Source organism: Sapajus apella, unplaced genomic scaffold (genome assembly GCF_009761245.1).
Source record: "Sapajus apella isolate SASKATOON/1434 unplaced genomic scaffold, GSC_monkey_1.0 scaffold45, whole genome shotgun sequence".
Classification (NCBI taxonomy): domain Eukaryota; kingdom Metazoa; phylum Chordata; class Mammalia; order Primates; family Cebidae; genus Sapajus; species Sapajus apella.
In genome coordinates this window covers 17459874-17483121 of record NW_022436985.1, presented here as the reverse complement: position 1 = coordinate 17483121, position 23248 = coordinate 17459874, and the positions used below count along the sequence as shown (strand labels likewise).

General features: G+C 37.7%; 1 protein-coding gene and 1 long non-coding RNA gene across 2 annotated transcripts in view; one reads left to right on the top strand and one right to left on the bottom strand.

Moving 5' to 3' along the window:
• CFAP299 (cilia and flagella associated protein 299) overlaps positions 1–23248 on the top strand; it is a 615251-nt gene that overhangs the window by 20029 nt on the left and 571974 nt on the right. Inside the window, exon 2 of the mRNA XM_032239813.1 lies at positions 9882–10012. Within this exon, the coding sequence (XP_032095704.1) occupies positions 9882–10012 (131 nt within the window). The remainder of the gene's footprint in view (positions 1–9881; positions 10013–23248) is intronic.
• Positions 2808–21868, bottom strand: LOC116524492. The gene is made up of 3 exons (XR_004257354.1): positions 21856–21868; positions 12380–12385; positions 2808–3236 (listed from the first exon to the last, which is right to left on the bottom strand). It is a non-coding gene; the product is annotated as an uncharacterized LOC116524492 (long non-coding RNA).

Below are 23248 nucleotides of genomic sequence, written 5' to 3'. Positions count from 1 at the left end.
ACATTGCCATGTATGGACCTATGCAATAATCCTGCATGTTCTTCACATGTACCCCAGAACCTAAAATGCAATAAAATATAAATAAATAAATAAAATTTATTCTTAAACGATAAAAAAAGAAATGATTTAAAGCTTTCATTGAAGAAAGCTGTTTGACAAAGCCCATTTCAGAAATAAGAAAATGTTTGTAAAATATATACATTAACCCCAAACTATCTTTGGTGTACTTGGTTTAAGTGTACTTCAGGAACTGAGGAGTTTTTCTGTTTGTAGTGGTTTTTCCTTTTTGCTGGGGGAGGGTACTTTGTGGAAATTAAGTAGCTCAGAGGAACTTCTCAAAACAACAACAACAACAACAACAACAACAACAATAACCACCACCAAAAAGTATATATGGGAAAAGAAGAAAGGTCTAGAAATTAAAATGATAGTAGCTTCTACCTTAAGAAGCTTTAAAAAATTACAAATTGAGTCCAAGTAAATAGACAGAAGGAGTAACAAAGATAAAAGCAGAAATCAATGAAATGGAAAACTGAAAAATAATAGAGGTCAATGCTATCAAAAGTTGCTTTTTTGAATATCAGTAAAATTGATAAACTCCTTACTAGGCTGATTGTAGTCACCCTAAACACTCACCTTTTCCAAAGTCATATTTCCTTCTTGAGGGAGTTCTCTTTAAATTACTGCTTATTATGAGTTACAAAGATGTGGTCACTTTAATCGATTTGGGTCAACTCTAAGAGACCACTCCAACTCCAGAGCTGCTGAGACCCTTTGTTATAAATTATCTCACTGCCCAATCCTGCTTTCTTCACGCCACTGGAAGTGCAAGTGCTGGGAGTGCTCTCCAGTAAGGTTTCTGCACACAAATCCACATCCCGAAGTGTGTTTTGGGGAGATGCCTCCTGCTATAAGCTTATTCCAAAAATGTCATATTGTTTTAACATTAGGAAACCTGCCATTACAAATTATCCAGATTGCCATAATTAGTAGAATATGGCATTTGAATATGCCATGCTTTCTGACTTTCCCAACCCTGACCTTTCTGTCTTGAGTCAAGTAGCTGTACCTGGAAGCAGTTAGCTTGATACAAGTGAAGCTTGAAATCTGTGGAGGTCAAACAAGTTGTGGTGGAGCTTTCTCCCTGGGCGGGTTGAGAGAGCAGTATCCACACTACTTGTGACACAGATACAGTTGAGAGGGCAGAGAAACTAATTAATAGTACAGAATAGAAATAGAAAAATTTCTTCTAATATATTTAAGAATCGAATATACAAAATTGTAAAATTTCAAATCAGTGGAGAAAAAAGCAATATTCAACAATTAATGTTTCATCTGTGTCTTTTGGAATAAAAAAACATTTTGAAAAAGTAAAAGCATTTCTTTTTCAACAACAGGCACCAAAATATATCCTAAATGCTCTGAATATTTTGGTGTTAAACCTATTAAGAATTTCAGGAAAACTGACCTAGGAAAACTGTTGTAGATATTTTGCAGACACTTATTTATTTATTACATACACAAAGTTGTTACTAGTTAGTAATAAGTGAGCAAAGGGTTCATTTAATAATTCAAAACAATTCCAAAGGAAGAAATGCATATGACTGATGAATGTGTGAACAGATGGTGAATCTCACTAGTAATCAAATCAATGCAAATCAAGTTAGGATTTCGTATCATTTTCATTGTCAGAGGAAGGCAGTGAACGAAAGACACAATACTAAATTATTATATATGCAATACCTGTCCTTACAGATTGTATGGAATATGTAATCACTAAAGTTTTATTGTATATGTACTTAATGGAAAGGTGTTCAAGATGTACTGTTAAACTTTGAAGAAGTAGGTCATGAGCGATTTTACGCAGTATGATTCACTTTGGTTTGTAAAATGTTTGAATGATTAAGTCTGCAAATTTTTCAATGACCTTTATTTAAACTTTTTAAATTGCAACATATTTTAATTTTTAAAGCATATATATAACTTTTCTTTTTTTTCACTTTTATTTCAAGTTCAAACCTGCACGTTTGCTATATAGGTAAAAGTGTCATGGGGATTTGTTGTACAGATTATTTCTTCACTCAGGTATTAAGCCTAGTACCCATAGTAATTTTTCTTGATCCTCTTCCTCCTCCCATTCTGTTCCCTCTGATAGGTGCCAGTGTGTATTGTTTCCTTCTATATGTCCATGTATTCTCACATGTAACTCCTACTTGTAAATGATAACGTGGTATTTGATTTTCTGTTCCTGCATTAATTTGCTAAGAATAATGGCCTCCAGCTCTGTCCATTTCCCTGCAAAAGATAGGATCACATGCATTTTATAGCTGCATAGTGTTCTATGGTATATATGTGCCACATTTTCTTTGTCCAGTAGGTAATTGATGGGCATTTAGATTGATTCTGTGCCCTTGCTATTGTCAATTGTGCTGCAATGAACATTCGTGTGATGTATCTTTATACTAGAATGATTTATATTCCTTCAGATATATACCGAGTGATGATATTTCTTGGTTTCTGTTTTTAGGTTATTGAGAAATTGCCACAGTGTCTTCCACAATAGTTGAACTGATTTACACTCCCACCAACAAAGTATAAGTATTCCTTTTTTTTCCGCAATCTCGCCAGCATCTGCTATTTTTTGACTTTTTAGTAATAGCCATTCTGACTGGCATGAGATGGTGTCTCATTTTGGTTTTGATTTGCATGTCTCTAATAATCAGTGATACTGAGCTTTTTAAAATATGATTGTTGGCCACATGTATGTCTTCTTTTGAAAAGTGTCTGTTCATGTCCTTTGCTTTTTAATGGGGTTGATATTTTTTCTCATAAATTTGTTTAAGTTCCATATAAATGCTTGTTATTATACCTCTGTTGGATGCATATTGCAAACATTTCCTCCCATTCTGTAGGTTGTCTGTTCATTCTGATGATAGCTTCTTTTGCTGTGCAGAAGCTCTTTCATTTAATTAAATCCCATTTGTCAGTTTTCGCTTTTGTTGCAATTGCTTTAGTGATTTCATCATAAAACCTTTGCTTATACCTATGTCCTGAATGGTATTGCCTATATCTTCTTCTAGGGTTGTTATAGCTTTGGGTTTTACATTTAAGTCTTTAATCCATCTCTGCTTAATTTTTGTATATGGTGTAAGGAAAAGGTCCAGTTTCAGTTTTCTCCATATGGCTAGCCTGTTCTCCCAGCACTGTTTGTTAGTTAGGGAATCCTTTCCCCATTGCTTGTTTTTGTCAGATTTGTCAAAGATCAGATGATTGTAGACATGCAGTTTTATTTCTGAGTTCCCTATTCTGTTGCATTGATCTATGTGCCTGTTTTTGTAGCAGTACCATGCTGTTTTGGTTACTGTAGCCTTGTAGTTTGAAGTCAGGTACTGTGGTGCTTCTAGCTTTGTTCTTTTTGCTTAGTATTATCGTGGCTATATGATCTCTTTTTTAAGTTCCATATGCATTTTAAAATAGCTTCTTTTAATTCTGTGAAAAATGTCAGTGACGGTTTAATGGAAATAGCATTAAATCTTTACATTGCTTTGGGCTATATGGTCATTTTCACAATATTGATTCTTCCTATCCATAAGCATGAAATGTTTTTCTACCTACTGTGTCGTCTCTAATTTCCTTGAGCAATGGTTTGTAGTTCAGGTTGAAGAAGTTCTTCACCTCTTTTGTTAGCTGTATTCCTAGGATTTTATTCTCTTTGTTGTAATTGTGAATGGGGGTACATTCAAAATTTGGCTCTCTGCTTGTCAGTTGTTGGTGTTTAGGAATGCTTGTGATTTCTGCACATTGATTCTGTATCCCGAGACTTTGCTGAAGTTGTTTATGAGTTTAAGAAGCTTTTGGGCTGAGTCAATAGGATTTCCTAGATATAAGATCATACAATCTGCAAACAAAGATAATTTGACTTCTTCTCTTCCTATTTGAATATGCTTTATTTCTTTCTCTTGCTTGATTGCCCTGGCCAGAACTTCCAATACTATGTTGACTAGGAGTGGTGAGAGAGGACATCCTTGTCTTGTGCCAGTTTTCAAGGGAAATGCTTCCAGCTCTTGCCTATTCGGTAAGATATTGGCTGTGGTTTTGTCATAAATGGCTCTGGTTGATTCAAGGTGTGTTCCTTCAATATCTGGTTTATTGAGAATTTTAACATGAAGTGATGTTGAATTTTATCAAACACCTTTTCCGCATCTATTGAGATAATCATGTGATTTTTGTCTTTAGTTCTGTTTAAGCATTTAATTATGTTTATTGATTTGCACATGTTGAACCACCTTGCATCCCAAAGATGAAGCCAACTTGATTGTGGTGGATAAGCTTTTGATGTGCTGTTGGATTCAGTTTGTCAGTATTTTATTGAGGATTTTTACATCAATATTCTTCAGGGATATTTGCCTAAAGTTTTCTTATATTGTGGTATCTCTGTCAGGTTTTAGTATTAGGATGATGCTGGCCTTGTAGAATGAGCTAGGGAGAAATCTCCCTCTTCAATTTTTTTGGAATAGTTTTAGCATGAATGGTGCCAGCTCTTCTTTGTACATCTGGTAGAATTCAGCTGTGAATTAGTTTGATCCTGAGCTTTTATGGTTGGTAGACTATTTATTACTGACTCAATTTCAGAGCTCATTATTGGCCTGTTTAAGGATTCAATTTCTTCCTGGTTCAGTCTTGGGAGGGTTTACTTGCCCAGGAATTTATCAATTTCTTCTAGATTTTCTGGTTTATATTCATAGAGGTGTTTCTAATATTCTCTAATGATTGTTTGTATTTCTCTGGGGTTAGTGGTTATATCCCCCTTGTTGTTTCCTATTGTGTTTATTTGACCCTTCTCTCTTTTCTTCTTCATTAGTCTAGCTAGTGGCCTATTTTATTAGTTTTTTTCAAAAAACCCAGCTTCTCTATTCATTGATCTTTTGAATTTTTTGTGTGTGTGTCTCAATATCCTTCAGTTCAGCTCTAGTTTTGGTTACTTCTTGTCTTCTGGTAGCTTGCTTTAGGATTTGTTTTGTTTTGATTCTCTTGTTCTTTTAATTGTGATATTAGGTTGCTAACTTTAGATTCATCCAACTTTTTGGTATGGGCATTTAGAGCTATAAATTTCCCTCAACACTGCCTTTGCTGTGTCTCAGAGATTCTGGCATATTGTATTTTTGTTTTCTTTAGTTTTAAAGATGTCTGCTTTAATTTCATTTTTACTGAAAAGTCATTCAGGAGCAGATTATTCAGTTTCCTTGTAGTTGTATGGTTTTGAGTGAATTGTTTAGTTTTGATTTCTAATTTGATTATGCTTTGGTCCAAGATATTGTTTTTATGATATCAGTTATTTTGCTTTTGCTGAGGAGTGTTTTACTTCTGATTATGTGGTCTATTTCAGAATATATAACAGGTGACATTAAGAAGAACATACATTGTGTTATTTTGGAGTAGACAGTTCTGCAGATGTTCATCAGTTCCGTTTGATTTAGTGCTGAGCTGATGTCCTGAATATCTTTGTTAATTTCTGTCTCAATGATCTGTCTAATATTGTCAGTAGGGTGTTAAAAGTCTCCCACTATTAATGTGTAGGAATTTACATCTCTTTGAAGGTCTCTAAGAACTTACTTTGTGAATCTGTATGTGCCTCTTTTGGGTGCATGTATATTTAGGATAATTAGATCTTGTTGAATTGAACCCTTTCCCATTATGTAATGCCTTCTTCGTCATTTTTTTTAAATCTTTGTTTAAAGGCTGTTTTGTTAGAAACTAGGATTGCAGGATTGTAATCTCTGTTTTTTTTTTTTTTTTTTTTTTTTTTCTATTTTCCATTTGCTTAGTAGATTTTTCTCCATTCCTTTATTTTGAGCCTATTTATGCCATTGCTTGTGAGACTTGTCTCTTGAAGACAGCATACTAATGGGTTTTGGTTCTTTATCCAGCTTGCTACTCTGTGTCTTTTAGTTGGGGCATTACCCCATTTACCTTCAAAGTTAATATTGATATGTGTGGATTTGATCCTGTCACTATAATTTTAGCTAGTTATTTTGCAGACTTGTTTCTGTGGTTGCTTCATAGTGTCACTAGTCTATGTACTTCAATGTGTTTTTGTAGTGGCTGGTAACGGTCTTTCCACATTTAGTGCTTCCTGTAGGAGCGCTTGTAAGTCAGATCTGATTGTAAAAAATTCCATCAGCATTTGCTTGTCCGAAAAGGATGTTATTTCTTTTTTGCTTATGAATCTTGGTTTGGCCAAATAGGAAATTCTGTTTTGGATTTTATTTTCTTTAAGAATGTTAAATATGGGCCCCCAGTCTTTTCTGGCTTGTAGAGTTTCTGCTGAAAGGTCTGCTACTAGTCTGATGGATTTACCTTAATAGGTGATCTGACCATTCTCTCTAGCTGCCCTTAACAGTTTTTCTTTCATTTTAATCTTGGAGAATCTGATGATTATGTATCTTGGAGATGATCTTCTTGTGAAGTACCTTACTGGGGTTCTCTGAATTTTCTGAATTTGAATATTTCCCCCTCTAGCTAGATTGGAGAAGTTCTTTTGATGATATCCTGAAGTATGTTTTCCATGTTTCTTCCATTCTCCCCATCTCTTTCAGGGACACCAATGAGTCATGGATTCCATCTGTTTATCTAATCCCATATTTCTCACAGGTTTTGTAAATTCCTTTTCATTCTTTTTTCTCTATTCTTGTCTGACTGTCTTATTTCAGAAAGCCAGTCTTCAAGCTCGAGATTCTTCCCTCCACTTGGTCTATTCTGCTGATAATACTTGTGATTACATAATGAAATTCTTGTATTGTGTTTTTCAGTTCCATCAGGTTAGTTACGTTCTTTTCTTACTGTCTACTTTGTCTGTCAGAACCTGCATTGATTTATCATGATTTTTAGCTTCTCTGCATTGGGCTTCACTGTACTCCCATAACTCAATGATCTTTGTTCTTATCCCTATTCTGAATTCTATTTCTGTCATTTTAGCCTTCTCAGCCCAGTTCAGAACTCTTGCTGGAGAAGTGACGTGGTCATTTAGAGGGAAAAATGCACTCTGGCTTTTTGAGTTTTCATCATTCTTATGCTATTCTTTCTCACCCTGGTGGGCTTATCTACTTTCAATTTTTGAGGTTGCTGACCTTTGGATGGGTTTGTTTTCTTTTCCTTTTATCCTATTTGATGACTTTGAGGGTTTGACTGTGGTATAAAGTGGATTCAGCTGACTGGCTTTACTTCTGAGAGATTTTAGGGGGCCAGTGCTCAACTCTCAACTCCTGGACTGTGTGCTCTAAGTCTGGGGTACTTGTATTGGGCCCTGATTTTATTCTCTTGCTCCTTGAGGTTTGGAATCCACTGAGTGGGGGAGGGGGAAAGAGGTGTGGCAACTGCAGCAAAGTGCTAGCAGGTGCTGAGGTGCCTACCTCCTTGCAGACACTCACCACAGTGCAGAGGCAGTGCAGCTGGAGGGTGCATGAGCCCCTACTGAAGACTGTGCTGGAGGTGGTATTGACTTAAGGCATGCTGGTGAGGATAGGTCTAGGTGCCTTCTCTGTGCCCTGCAAGCAGGAGTCATGGTACTACTTTTGTTTAAAGAATTCCAACACATGTCAAGAGCAAAGATTGATAGGCTATACCCCAAGATGTCAGTGATTATCTCTGAATGATAAGATCTTAGTGATATATGATGTGAATGATATGTTTGTCTTATATTCCTAGATTTTCCACAACAATAATGTATTACTTTTGTAAGTAGAAATAGATAAAATGAAATTAGTAGCATTCATTTAGTTGTGAGATGAGTGGCCAGCCACTAGCCTTCTGATTATTATAGATTTCACATTTTGAATCCTAGGGCAGATAATGTAGAAAGGATATGCATCTTTTAAAAAACAAACTTTCCAGTGGACCTATAGATTTTATTTTCCAATTCAAGTCTGTCTACCTTGTATTTGGCAGAAAATTCTTCTGGATTCTGGGAATATGAAAGCTGCCAAGCCTTAGAGTTTGTCTTTGAGACTTTGTCTTTCTTTGTGTCCCTTAAAGACATTATTCTGGAGGTTGGGAAAAAAGTTGTGTTAGAATATGCAAGTCAAGATTCCATTTTAAGCCAAATCCCCCAAGCAAGGCTCAGATTCCTGGGATAAACTTGGGCATTATTCTTCCTTTGGGCTAGTAGCTTTGCTCTTAACTAGGATATTTTGAAACATGTAAGAAATATGTTGTCATAATGGACAGATGACTTGTGATTCCACCAGCTTAGGGCATGATAATGGTAAGTGAGGCAATCAACATAGACTTTCTGCTTGTTTTCTCAATAGATCATGCCATTTGTTGAAATATAGTTTAGCATTGGCGAGTCCAGAATTATCCAAATGATTTTGTGTAACCCAGATAGAGCACACAGGGATATAAAATTCATTCAGTGAATAAGCATAGCAAATTGTAAGTAATCTTTGTTACACAAAGTTCTATGTTGACCACAAGGAATTTATGTTCCTACAGAAGAGTCCAACAGCCTCACCGAGCTGAAAGTCCTTTCTACAAACTCACTTTTAGTAATGTATTTAAGAAAATTCTTACTCAAATGATCTCACTTTTGTAAATTAATCCCCAAATTTGCATTGGTTTTTCTTTTAAAGATTAATTCCACTAGGTGGAGGTATTTGCTCAGTTTTGTGGTTCACACTAAATGGTACAGGAAGAGAGAAATCTATTAAGCAAGGGAATGTCTCAGAAATAAGAATAATAGCCTTGGGCTTTCCAAGTCCTGTTGCTTTGCATTGTTATCATTTGACAAATGCGTACACATTGCTACATGGAATTTAGTATTTGCTTTTAATGCTTATAAAAGAAAAGTGGCAGGTTTCTAGGCTTATAGTATATAATTGTTTTGTTTGAGTACTTATAACTTTAACCGCTATGGTTGGAATAGACAACTAGACATCTTAAGTTTTCTCTTTTAACTCTCAGACAGTTCTTGCATTTAACCGTGATATACTAATTGAATGTTCATAATAATAAAATAGATTCTGTTTTCGTCATGTTTTAGATATTTTATATTTAATTAAAATGATAATGGCCATTATTAATATATAAATACTGTTGTTTAACAGTTTAATCTTTATGCTAGTAACTTTATGGAAAATCGTACCTCATCAAATAATGAGAAAACATTTTTTTTAAAGTATACCATGCGACTGACAAAAATGTATGTGATAATTCTTAAAGTAAGAAAAGTTTAAGGCCTAAAATACTGTGGGAAATTTTTTTTTCAATTTGAGATTTTTTGTGGTGATCTTGGGTTTCTACTTTCCTATTTTTATTGGTGCCAACATTATGTGGAAACAATCTTCATGGTTAAGTAAGAAATTCCTCTGATCCCCTTTATTTTGCATTTGAAGTTATACTATTCTGTGCCATCAGTTAATTGACTTGAAGGGAGTAAGGCTTTGAAACATTGAACTCTCTGAAAGCAGCCTGATTTTCTCTCTCTCTTTTTTTTTTTTTTGCCATTGTTTTAAAAAATTATTTCGTGTATGACCACCATTGTCTCTAGTTTTATTATTTTAAAGATACTAAATTAATTACCTACAGCTGTTCTCATAAATTGATTAAAAACACAACAGACTTTTGTCCTCTAATCCCTTAGAGAAAAGTTAACAATTGACATTTTATTTTTTTCATCTTAAATATATGGGAAAGAAAGACCAAATCAGATGTGTATAATGCATTATTAGAAAAATTCATTTCTTATATCTAATAGATCATGTATAGTTTTAAAATGAATTTAATTTTTTATTTAAAGCAATTGCTTGGTATACATTGCAGATGTAGGATGTACGCAAGTAAGTAAAAGCAATTATGTCTCATTTGCCCACTGATTTTCTCTTTAGGATGAAACCCTGGCCCGCCAGTTGGTGGAGCTAGGCCACCGAGGGACTGGAGAGAGAGTGAAAAGGGAAGATTTTGAAGCAAGGAAAGCAACTATAGAGATTGCAAGGCTGGCTGAAAGAGCTCAGAAAAAGTAAGTGTCCATGTTCCAAATCCAGATTTTATGTTATATTCCAGATCTCTAGAGTAATTCAATTTTGTGTAGATTGTTTAATTTAGAAGCACTGGCTGGAGCAGGTAAAACTTGGCATATCTTAAGCATGTGTTTCTTCTGCAGATGAGCAAATGAAGCAACTGTAATGTGCTTGCAATAAAGCCACATGCAACTTCGAGCTACTAATTTAAGAAGTATAAATACCAAAATATGGTCATCATACCAATAAAGTCTTTTTAAAAAGTAACTTGATGTTATTAGTTTTATATATTTATATGCTAAAAATATGAGTGACTTGCCTTAGAATTCTTTGTACTTTGAGGTCTGTAAATCTTTAGTATCATTTATGTTCTCACATTTTTTAAGCATTAATTCATTCAACTTTATTGATAATCACTATTGTTTACATGACCAATTTATATATATTAGTATATAATATGTGGTTATGTTAAAAATAAATCCTATAAAATATACTAAAACATATAATGAAAGAGATATATTCCTAAAGTGAACTGCACCAAACTTGTAAGACAACTTTATAAAGACTTGACTAGTTAACAAAGTAATAATCTATTTCATTTTTTAAAATGCATCATTAAAGTATAAATGTTGGGGATAATTACTTAAAAATCAGTATATTATTATTAGATAACATCTTTAAAACTACCCAGTAATTATGAGCATAAATTTCCCATGTACTCATTATACACAACATTTGGTAGTGGAATGTGCCTTGGTCCTGGGAATATGCAATTGGAAGTGACCGTTCTAGTGGTAATTGTGTTTCAAAACCACAGTATACTGAAGTTTAACATACTGATATTTGGGAATATATTGGTTTTCTATTGCTGCCATAACACAATACTGCAAATTTGGTGACTTAACACAACACCTTTCTTTATTCATTGTTTTGTACATGCAGTGTGGCTTAGCTGGGCCCTCTGCTTAGTATATCAAAAGGTTGAAATCCTCATGTTGGCTGGATGGCATTCTTGTCTGGAGATTCTGAGGATCAGACTGCCTCCATGTTCAATTAGGTTGTTGGCCAAACTCAATTCCTTATGATTATAGGGCTGAGCTCCCCACTTCCTTGGCTGTCATCTGGGGGCTGGTCTTTGCTCCTAGAGGCTGCTCACGTTTCGTTTTAAGCTTTCCCACTATCTCCAGCAACAGTGGGTCAAGACCCCTGACTCTTCAGATTTTTCCAACTTCCTCCTAAGAAGCTTCTTTCCTGACTCTGGTCGAAGAAATATCACTCCTTTTAAGGCCTTGTGTGATTACACTGGTCGTGTATAATGATCCAGGATAATCCCCCTGTTTTAAAGTCTATAACATTTATTACATCATCAGCAAAGACCCTTTTTTGTGTGTATTTTTTCTTCAACTTTTAAGTTCAGGGTACATGTGCAGGATGTACAGGTTTGTTACATAGGTGAACATGTGCCATGGTAGTTTGTTGCACAGATCATCCCATCACCTAGGTATTAAGCCCACCATCCATTAGCTATTCTTCCTGATGCTCTCCTTTCATCCAAGCCCCACTCTGACAGGCCCCAGTGTGTGTTGTTCCCCTCAATATATCCTGTCCATGTGTTCTCATCATTTAGCTCCCACTTAGAAGAGAGAACATGCAGTCTTTGGTTTTCTACTGCTGTGTTAGTTTGCTGAGGAAAACAGCTTCCAGCTCCATCCATGTCCCTGCAAAGGACATACTCTCATTCTTTTTATGGCTGCATATTAGTCCATGGTGTATATGTACCACATTTTCTTTATTCGATCTATCATTGATGGACATTTGTGTTGATTCTATGTGTTTGCTATTGTGAACAGTGCTGCAATGAACATATACATGCATGTATTTTTATAATAGAATGATTTATATTCCTTTGGGAATATACCCAGTATTGGGATGGCTGGGTCAAATGCTATTTCTATCTCTAAGTCTTTGAGGAATTGCCACACGATGGTTGAATAATTTACACTCCCACCAGCAGCATAAAAGTGTTCCTTTTCCTCCACAGCCTTGCCAACATCTGTTATTTTTTACTTTTTAGTAATTACCATTCTGACTTTCATGAAATGGTATCTCACTGTGGTTTTGATTTGCATTTCTCTAATGATCAGTGATGTTGAGCATTTTCTTATATGTTTGTTGGCTGCATGTATGTCTTCTTTTGAAAGTGTTCATGTAGTAAAGGACCTTTTGGCATGTAATACAACATATTCACAGTTCTTAAGATTAGAAGAATGGACATCCTTAATCCCATTAATGTGAGAAAGGAGCATTCTGCTTATCACACGTAATTTACACAAAATCTCAGGAATTTACTGAACATAGTCATTCACTATCAACTTCTATTCTTGGAAAATTGAAATGTTGCAGATGTTATGTGTACAATGTAATGTGTGAAATGTGTCTTATGTAAAACATCAGGGAAACTCTTGTTTTGTGTGAGAACCAATAAATGTCTATCAGAAGTGGAAATGGAAATACTTTTGTGAGATTTTACAAGGAATTTGTATAAATTCATATGCGATTTTGTAAGTGATGGAATCTATTTAATATTAAGAGGAGTTATTCATGTTTAAAGTGTAAGTTCTATCCATGTCACATGTCCATTTTGTGTTTGAGGATCAAAGTAGGTATTTCCTCTATGCAATAGTCTCTTTAGCTGGTCAGAGCTGGAAGTCATCAGGCTACTTATGAGTCAGTTTTGGGAGACTAATCTCCATTCAGAGCTGCTAGAATTTGAAGGCCCTTTCATCTGCAGATCTTCTCTGGTCGCCTTTGTAATGGGATGGGTACCATATGTTGCCTTTTGCCCCATGTGGGAGTCCATTCCTTTCCAGGTTCATTTAGTGTTGTTGACAGCAGGGCCAGCAGATGGTGTCCTAGAGTCAAATGTGTCCCGTACCTATATTTGTTGGAGGATCACTTTGAAAATGTGCATGAACATCTGACTGCCTACTAGCTGGCAACTTGGAAACACTTGGTTGCACTATCAGATCATCTTAAATTAACTTCTTTAATGCACAGGTGAGCAACTCCAAGTAGATCACAATCATTTGGTCTAGCAATCATAAACCACCTATTTCAAGAAGTGCTGATATCTAGGAGTATGCTAATTACTCATAATAGCTTCATAGGGGAAAGAGTCTGGAGAGATGAAAGTTAAAGATATCAGGAGGGTATATTTTGATTAGGGATATTCCAGAAGAAGGCAAAAATATTAAAAAATTATTTTGGGCTGCTATTCATCCATTCACTCACAATTATAGAAAACCATAGTTCATTAGGTTCTGTGTTATAGGCTCTGGGGATACAATAGAACACAAGACTTAGTTCTCACCCTCAAGAAGCTTGAGGACTAGAGAAATGAAAGGCATTACATTGTTGGTAGGAATGGAAAATGGAAAACAGTTTGGCAGCTCTTCAAAAAGTTCAACGTAGAGTTGCCATTTGAGTCAGCAGTTCTACCAACTACATATTCAAGGGAATTGAAAACCTAAGTCCACTTAAAAACTCATACACAAATGTCAATAGCAGTATTATTCATAGTAGTTAAAAGGTGGAAGTTGTCCAACCCAACAACTGGTGAATGGATAAAAAATTTGCTTCCTAAGTGTAATAAAATATTATTCAGTCATCAAAAGGTGTCAAACAGTGTTACATGCAACAACATGAGAAAACCTTGAACACATCAGGCTAAGCAAAAGAGGCTAGAAAAAAAAAGACTACATATTGCATGATAACATTTATATAAAATGTCCAGGATCAGTAAATCTGTAGAGACAAGTAGATTCATGGTTGCCAAGGGCTGGATGGAAGGGAGATTGGACAACGACTACTAATGAATATGGGGTTTCTTCTTGATGTGATAAAATATATTATAAGATATTGGTGATAATTGCATAAATTTGTAAATATACTAAAAGCTATTGAATTGTGTACCTTAAAAGGGAGAATTTATCATATGTGATTTAAATTTCAGTTTAAAAAGAGTAAACATATTCATTTTGCCTTAATCCTGTGATAAATTCCCTTTATTCACAAATTATTTTCTTTATTTTTTTGTCTGAATTTATACCTGCTCCTTCACTAAGGCCTTTCTTTCTCCAAAAGCTATACCAACTAGAGGTACCAATTTCCACATTTATTGGGTTGGTATCCAAGGAGATGATGTGGGTCAGGGTCAGGGGGATGAGTAGAGTTTTCATTCTTCTAGCTTCCTCATCCTTTGCTTCAAAATTATCTCTGCTCCACTATTATGTAAACGTCTCTCATTTCTTCTCCACTGAGATTCGTGCCACTGGTTTTAGTAGCCATAATACAGAAGCTATAGAAGTTGGAAAAATGGATGGGATTAATTTAGCTGATGCGTATTTGTCAGGACAGGGAATTCTCTCTCCCAGGGACTGGCCATGGTTTTTTTGCATAAGTGCCAGAGAATTTCTATTTATAGTGAGAAGTTTGCTGATTGCCATGTGGTGGAGAGAAGGAACTTCAATGTTTGTGACACACATTAACTACTGGGTTCCTGAACCGTAGTTAGTAGTTATAACTGAGTCATCCCTCAGGCTGGATACTTTCCTGGATGAACTTGTAAGATCATCAGTTTCTTCACTATAGGTCACCTTATCTTATTGGGAAATAAATTCACCCCTCTTAAAACTGGTTCTGAGATAACAACCTTATTTTGCTAGAGCACAGCATCTGAAATGCAAATGATTGTAATAAGTGGTAGCCCTGATAGATTCGATAATTATACTGGTTAGTTATTGCCATCTTTTTGGAAGACTTTGAGATGAGTCTTTGTGAATTACTATAAGGATTCACTTGATAGGAGTTTCAGATGCTGTAAACATGGATCTCTATGGTCTTTTTGTACTTGAAGAGAATTTCTATAGTGATTTAGAGTAAGGTTCTTATGTCCTTTATTCTCAGGTATATCTGGAATTAAATGTAAAAGCTGGAAAAATCCCCAGCCTTTCTTATGCCATTCAATCTAATTAATTTAGCATCTGTTAAATTCTACTTTCTGATATAATTTATAGTTATCTTCTTTAACTTGTTTTTAACTATAGGAGGTGGAACTATCTATTCACTTATAAAATACTTTTAATTTTATGGAAATGAGCACTTTGGGAGGCTGAGTTGGGAGAATTGCTTGAGCCTAGGAGTTTAAGACCAGCCTGGACAGCATAGGGAGACCCCAAATCTTAAAAAAAATTATGGTAATGAGTTGGATAAAATGCTAGAGTTTGTTTTATATAAGAATGGCTTTATCTTGTCAACCTTGTTTTATTTTTGCATATCATTTTATGATAGAAACTGAATACCATATACTTGAGAATTAAATGAGAAAGTTTGCATATTTTAACTGTTCAGTGAAATAATTTTAACTTTTTGCTTAGTTTCAAGTATCATATTTTTAATAGTTATTCTCATGGTTTGTTGCTTTCAAACCAAAACAATGCAATTGTGATTTGTTGCAGATTAGCATCTCCAGGAAGCAGACAACAAGAGTTAGGAGTGCACAAGGTTTGTTGGGAAAGCAACACCTGTGAAAAGAAAAGTGAGGAAGCAGGACTGAGCAGAGTCAGAACCCTAACCTCAAACTTTCAGAGACTCACCCAGCACAGTGGAGAACTCCTCACTACAAGTTATCCCACATGGGATGAAATAGCCAGGACTTAGTACCTCCACTGTACTCATTGACTGGGGATCACTAAGAAAAGTTGAGGCAGATCTTGAAAGAGTTAAAAGCTGGAGGCTGTCAGCTTACCAAGCTCCTCACAGCTGGCAGAAATTCCTTTATACAAGGTATAACTGAGTGACATATCTTGTGAAATACAGATCTACTTATGTGCACATAGAGCAGTTCCTCTGAAGCACAGACGCCTCTCTTCATGAGAGGAGACTCACAATAAAGTTAATGGGAGGAGCTATAGCCCCTATCATTTCATAATCTCCCTGTTCCACTATCCATTCTAAATCTCCTGCCTTATCTGTCATCTTTCCAGGGTTCTGTGATGTGACTGAAAATCCTTATTCATAAATGGCCTGAGGCCCTTGTCATCCTACTGTACTCAGGCCCATGTTGATACATTTGTCATTCTCTTTAAAATTTAGGAAAAGTATATGAACAGATGTCCAGGTGGTTCACCTGAATTTGTCATGTATTCTTCCCTATCCCCATTCTGTAACTGCAGTCATTCCTTTTGCTGATCAGCATCAGTTACTCTTCATAAGATCATGTCTCCTCTTCTTGCCTGCCGCTTCCTGGACACTAGATGCCCAAGGTGCCTAGGTGGCAGCCATAGCTTGTAGTTCAGTGAAACACTTGCTATTTTCCTTGATGAGTATTCTAGTGCATGCCACAAAGATCTCTGAAATGCCTTTTGAGGCCTTTTTCCCATTATCTTGGCTATTAGCACATGGCTCCTTTTTTATCCTGCAAATTCCTATGGACTGCTTGAATTTCTGCCCTGAAAATGGGGCTTTCTTTTCTCAATTTTGAATATTATTGTGCTGAGCTGGCAGTGGTGCCTTCAGTAGATATTCTAACACTTTTAGCTGACAGCTTCTGGATAGTGCATGCATAATATGACCAGAGGATCCCATGTTCATGAGCACTCTCCTGTACCTTTTTGCTATACAATGGATGTATCAGTTTTTTCTTACACTGCTATAAAGAAATACCTGAGACTGGGTAGTTTTTAAAGAAAAGAGGTTTAATTGATTCATGATTCTGCAGGCTGTACAGGAAGCATGGCAGTATCTGCTCAGCTTCTGAGGAGGCTTTAGGAAACTTATAATCATAGCAGAAGGTAAAGAGGAAGCTGGTACTTTACATGGCCACAACAGGAGGAAGAGAAAGGTGGGGAGGTGCCACACACTTTTAAACAACCAGATCTCATGAGAATTCACTATTGCAAGGAGAGTACCAAGGGGGGATTTGACCCCATGATCCAATCACCTCCCACCAGGCTCCACCTTCAACACCGGGGTTTATAAATTTGACATGAGATTTGGTGGGGACACGGAGTCAAACCATATTATTCTGCCCCTGGGCTCCCCAAATCTCATGTCTCTCTCACATTGCAAAATACAATCATGCTTTCCTAATAGTCTCCGAAAGTCTTAACTCATTCCACCATTAACTCAAAAGCCCACAGTCCAAATTCTCATCTGAAACAAGGCTAGCTCTTTCTGCCTATGAGTCTGTAAAATCAAAAGCAAGTTAGTTACTTCTAGGATAGAATGGGGGATAGGCATTAGGTAAATACTCTTGTTCCAAAAGGAAGAAATTGGCCAAAAGAAAGGAGCTACAGACCTCATGCAAGTCTGAAACCCAGCAGGGCAGTCATTAAACCCTAAAGCTCCAAAATAATCTCCCCTAACCCCATGTCTTACATCCAGAGCATGCTGATGCAAAGGGGGCTCCCAAGGCCTTGAGCAGCTCCACCCCTATGGCTTTATGGATTCACCCCCGAAGCTGCTCTCTCGTGCTGTTGTTGAGTGCCTGTGGCTTTTCCAGGTGCAGGGTGCAACTTTTCGTGGCTCTACCATTCTGAGGTCTGGAGGATGGTAGCCCTCTTCTCACACCTCCACTAGGCAGCACCCAATGGGAGCTCTGTGTGGGAGCTCTAATTCCATATTTCCCTTCCTTACTGCCCTAGAAGAGGTTCTCCAGGAGGGTTCTGCCCCTGCAGCCGGCTTTTGCCTGGACATTCAGGCTTTTTCATACATCCTCTGAAATTTGTATCGAGGCTCTCAAGACTCAACTCTTACATTCTGTACACTTGCAGTCCTAACACCAGATTAAAGCCATCAAGGCTGTGTCTTGCTTTCTCTGGAACAGTGGCTCGAGCCATACCTGGGCCCCTTTGAGCCACAGCTGGAGCTGGAGTTGGGGTTTGGGATGCAGGGACTGGTGTCTTGAAGCTGCACAAGGTAGTGGGGCACTGGGCGTAACCCATAAACTTATTCAGTCCTCCTAGGCCTCCAGGCCTGTGAGGGGAGGGACTGCCACGAAGGTCTCTGAAATGCCTTTTGAGGCCTTTTCCCCATTATCTTCGGTCTTAGCACCTGGCTTCTTTTTGTTATGCAAATTTTTACACACAGCTTGAATTTCTGCCCCAGAAATGTGTTTTTCTTTTCTCCACATGATCAGGCTGCAATTTTTCCAAACTTTTATGCTCTGCTTCTCTTTTAAATGTAAGTTTCAGTTTTAGGTTATATCTTTGCTCACACATATGAACATAGGTTTTTACAAGCAGCCAGGACATATCTTGAATGCTTTGCACTTAGAAATTTCTTCTGCCAGATACCCTACATCAACACTCTCAAGTTTGAAGTTCCACAGATCTGTAGAGCCAGGGCATGATGCAGCCAAATTCTTTGCTAGAACATAACAAAAGTGATCTTTGCTCTAGTTTATAATAAGTCACCTATTTCAATCTGAGCCTACTTCAGTCTGCCTTCACTGTTTATATCACTATCGGCATTTTGGTTACAATCATTCAATAAGTCTTTAGGAAGCTTTAAGATTGCCCTCATTTTCCTGTCTTCTTCTGGGTCCTCCACATTTTTCCCATTGTCCAGCTTAAAACCTCTGCCCATTACCCAGTTCCAAAGTTGATTTCACATATTTTGTTATCTTTATAGCAATACCCAACACCTACTGCCAATTTTCTGTATTGGTCCGTTCTTGCATTGCAATAAAGAAATACCTGAGACTGGATTATTTATGAAGAAAAGAGGTTTAATTGGCTCATGATTCTGCAGGCTGTATAGGCAGCAGGGCAACATTTGCTCAGCTTCTGGGGAGACCTCCATCCTCAGGAAACTTACAATCATGCTGAAAGGTAAAGAGGAAGCTGGCACTTCACATGGCCCTGGCAGAGGGAGGAGGGAGATGGGGGAGGTGCCACACATTTTTAAGCAACTAGATCTCACAAAAACTACCTGTCACAAGGACAGCAGCAATGGGGAAATCTGCCCCCACATTCCAGTCACCTCCCAGCAGACTTCACCTCCAACACTGGGGATTACAGTTTGACCTGAGACCTGATGGGGATGCAGATTAAAACAATGTGAATGGGTTCCCTGGTTGGGATGCAGCATCGTATTGGATTTGATGCTTCTCTAGCAGGCATTCAATCAGTCCCCAAATAGTAGTGTTGGCTAAGGCCAAGGAGGAGAAAGGCAAACTCCAGACTTGCAAGACAATACAATTCCATTTTAAGCCATCCTCTCTGTGATACTTCTTTATAGCAGTCCTAGACAACTAACACATTGAGTAAGGCTGTAGTATACCAGGGAAAATGTATGAAATGGCAGGATCGCAGAGCTTTGTAGGGTTTATCTGCCCTCCTCTGGAGTGACCATGCCTTTAGAAAGCCATGTATTACCCATCTCTTTTCATTTCAAATCGTGTGATGTCACTGATGGAATCAGTCAATATGAAGTTCTGTGGGATGTCCAACCAGCACCAGTTTCATGACAGAGAACTGGAGAATAAACATAGCCCCAAGGCAAAATTGTAAGTACATGTTATTGTCTCTTTCATGTGTATTCAAACTGATTTTGACTTTATTTTCTAATTGGGGTAGAAAAGAACTTATTCACCAAATCAATAGGTACATAGGAACCATCTGAAGCCACATTAGTCTTTTCCAGCAAGTAGCACTGCAACTGCAATCAGGACTACTACTTGGAGGAGCTTGTGGTAGTCCATAGTTATTCTTTAGGATTCAACATGGGGATTGTACCAGCTGCCAAGTATGACAGTCTGAATTAGACATTTCAGTCAGTGATCCCTGAGTGGTTGCATAGACCAGTGGACGTAGCATAAACCAGTCTTTGGCCAGGACTCCATTTCTCTTCTGACCCCCAAGAGTTTCCACTGTAAGAGTGGGGACACAGTGATGCTTTGGATCTTTAGATATCAGTCTCAGCATGAATGCTGCATTCAGTAGCCTGTTAACTCTGTGAATATTACATATTCCTTGATGTATACTCATTTGAGTAAATACCCATTGGTCTCTTAGGGGAGAAGAGAATCATTGCAATGAATACTTGCTATGGTGAATACTGGACATGGTCACATCTTTAGTCAACAAGTTCTTTGTCTAAAAACTAAATCAGGGAGGGGATTCCAAGATGGCCAAATAAGAGGCAGCTGTGAAAGCAGCTCCCAGCAAGAGAGATGCAGAAGCCGAGTGGTCTCCACAATTCCAAATGAGGTACCAGGTTCATTTTGTGGGTTTGGTTGGACAGTAGGTATAAACAAATGGGGCAAGTTGAGGAAAGGTGGGGGCACAGCCCCACCCAGGTGGTGCATGTAATGAACCGGAGGACTTGGGGATCTCCCACTCTGGGACTTCCATTCCGATTATAGCACTCCACCCAAGTCCTCTACAACCCACAAAACAGAAGATCCCCACTGGGCTGAAAAGCCTCAGCAAGCAGCCTGAACAGGGCAAAACAGCAACTTTGGCTGAGACCAGGGCTGTCAGCATAGATCTAGGTGGAAGCACTGGCTGATGCCAAGAAAGCCAAAAAGCTGGTGGGACGGAGCTACACGCCCCCCAGAAAGAAGGGGAACTGAACACAGGGAAACAGCCCATATGGCAGGACGGGTGCACCTGCCCAAAGCCCAGCAGGCCAAAAAACTCTTACTCCAGAGTTAGGCACCCAGAACATCAGTTCGAGAGCAACCAGGAATGATTGAGCTCAGTGTGGGGAAGGGAAACAATCGTTGTAGAAGCTGGCCTAATTTTCCCAAGTAAATAAAAGATACAGCAGCTCCACTGAATCTGTGGCAGCCCAGCATCGCCTCTGCAGGCAGGCAAAGGAAAGGCCACCTCCCCAAGCAGCTACCTGAAATCAAAACTCTGTAAATCCAATGAGATGGGAAGAAGCCAGCACAAAAAAAATGAAACCATCAAAAACCAGAACGTCTCTTCCCCACCAGGAGTTTGCAGCTGCTCAGCAGCAAGGGAACAAAGCAGGATGGAGAAGGAATTTGACAAATTGACAGAAGTGGGCTTCAGAAGGTAGGTAATAACAAACTTCTCTGAGTTAAAGGATCATGTTCTATCCCAATGCAAAGAAACTAAAAACCTTGTAAAAAGGTTAGACGAAATACTAACTAGAATAACCAGCTTAGAGAAGAACATAAACAACTTGATGGAGCTGAAACACACAGCACAAGAACTTCATGAAGCATACACAAGTTTCAAGAGCTGAATAGATAAAGCAGAAGAAAGGATATCAGAGATTGAAGATCTACTCAATGAAATAAAATGAGAAGGCAAGAAAAGAGAACAGAGTGAAAAGAAATGAACAAATCCTTCAAGAAATACGAGATTACGTGAAAAGACATAATCTATGCCTGATTGGTGTACCAGGAGATGACGGGGAGGATGAATCCAAGCTGGAAAACACTCTTCAGCATATTATCCAGGAGAACTTCCCCAACCTAGTAAGGCAGGCCAACATTCAAATACAAGAAATACAGAGAACACCATAATGGTACTCCTCTAGAAGAGCAACCCTAAGACACATAATTGTCAGGTTCACCAGGGTTGAAATGAAGGAAAAAATACTAAGGGCAGCCAGAGAGAAAGGTTGGGTCATCCACAAAGGGAAGCACATCAGATTCACAGCAGATCTCTTGGCAGAAATCCTACAAGCCAGAAGAGAGTGGGGGCCAATATTCAACATCCTTAAAGAAAAGAACTTCCAACCCAGAATTTTATATCCAGCCAAACCAAGCTTCATAAGTGATGGAGAAATGAAATCCTTTATGGACAAGCAATTTTGAAGAGATTTTGTCACTACCAGATCTGGCCTACAAGAGCTCCTGAAGGAAGTACTAAACACAGAAAGGAAAAACAAACCAGTATCAGTCACTGCAAAAAAAGAACCAAATGGTAAAGACCAATGATGCAATGAAGAAATTACACCAACCAAAGGGCAAAACAACCAACCAGTAATAAAATGGCAGGGTCAGATTCACACATAACAATATTAACATTAAATGTAAATGGACTCAATGTCCCAATCAAAAGACACAAACTGATGAATTGTGTAAAAAGCCAAGAACCATCGGTGTGTTGTATTCAGGAGACCCATCTCATGTCCAAAGACACACATAGACTCAAAATAAAGGGTTGGAAGAAGATCTACCAAGCAAATGGAGAGCAAAAAGAGCAGGGATGGCAAGCCTAGTTTTTGATAAAACCAATGAAAATCAAAAGAGACAAAGAAGGGCATTACATCCTGGTAAAAGGATCAATGCAACAAGAAGAGCTAACTATCGTAAATATATATGCACCCAATACAGTAGCACCTAGATACATAAAGCAAGTCCTTAATGAGCTACAAAGAGACTTAGACTTACACACAATAGTAGTGGGAGACTTTAACACTCCACTGTCAATATTAGACAGATCAATGAGACAGAAAGTCAACAAGGAAATCCAGGACTTGAATGCAGATCTAGACCAAGTGCACCTAATAGACATTTACAGAACTCTCAATCCCAAATCCACAGAATATACATTCTTCTTAGCACCACATCGCACTTACTCTAAAATCGACCACGTAATTGCAAGTAAATCATTCCTCAGCAAATGCAAAAGAATGGAAATCATAAGCAGTCTCTGAGACCACAGTGCAATCAGATTAGAACTCAGGATTAAGAAACTAACTCAAAAACCACACAACTTCATGGAAAATGAACAACTGGCTCCTGTATGTAGACTGGGTAAACAATGAAATGAAGGCAGAAATAAAGATGTTCTTTGACACTAATGAGAATGAAGACACAACATACCAGAATCTCTGGGACACATTTAAAGCAGTGTCTAGAGGGAAATTCATAGCAATAAATGCCCACACAAGGAGCAAGGAAAGGTCTAAAATCGACACCCTTTCATCAAAATTGAAAGAGTTAGAAGAGCAAGATAAAAAAACTCAAAAGCTAGCAGAAGACAAGAAATACCTAAGATCGGAGCAGAATTGAAGGAGATAGAGACAAAAAAAACCCTTCAAAAAATCAACCAACCCAGTAACTGGTGTTTTGAAAAGATCAACACAACAGACCACTAGCCAGGTTAATAAAAAAGAAAAGAGGGAAGAATCAAGATCTCTCCAAGGAGAACTATAAACCACAGATCAAGGAAATAGAGAGGACAGAAACA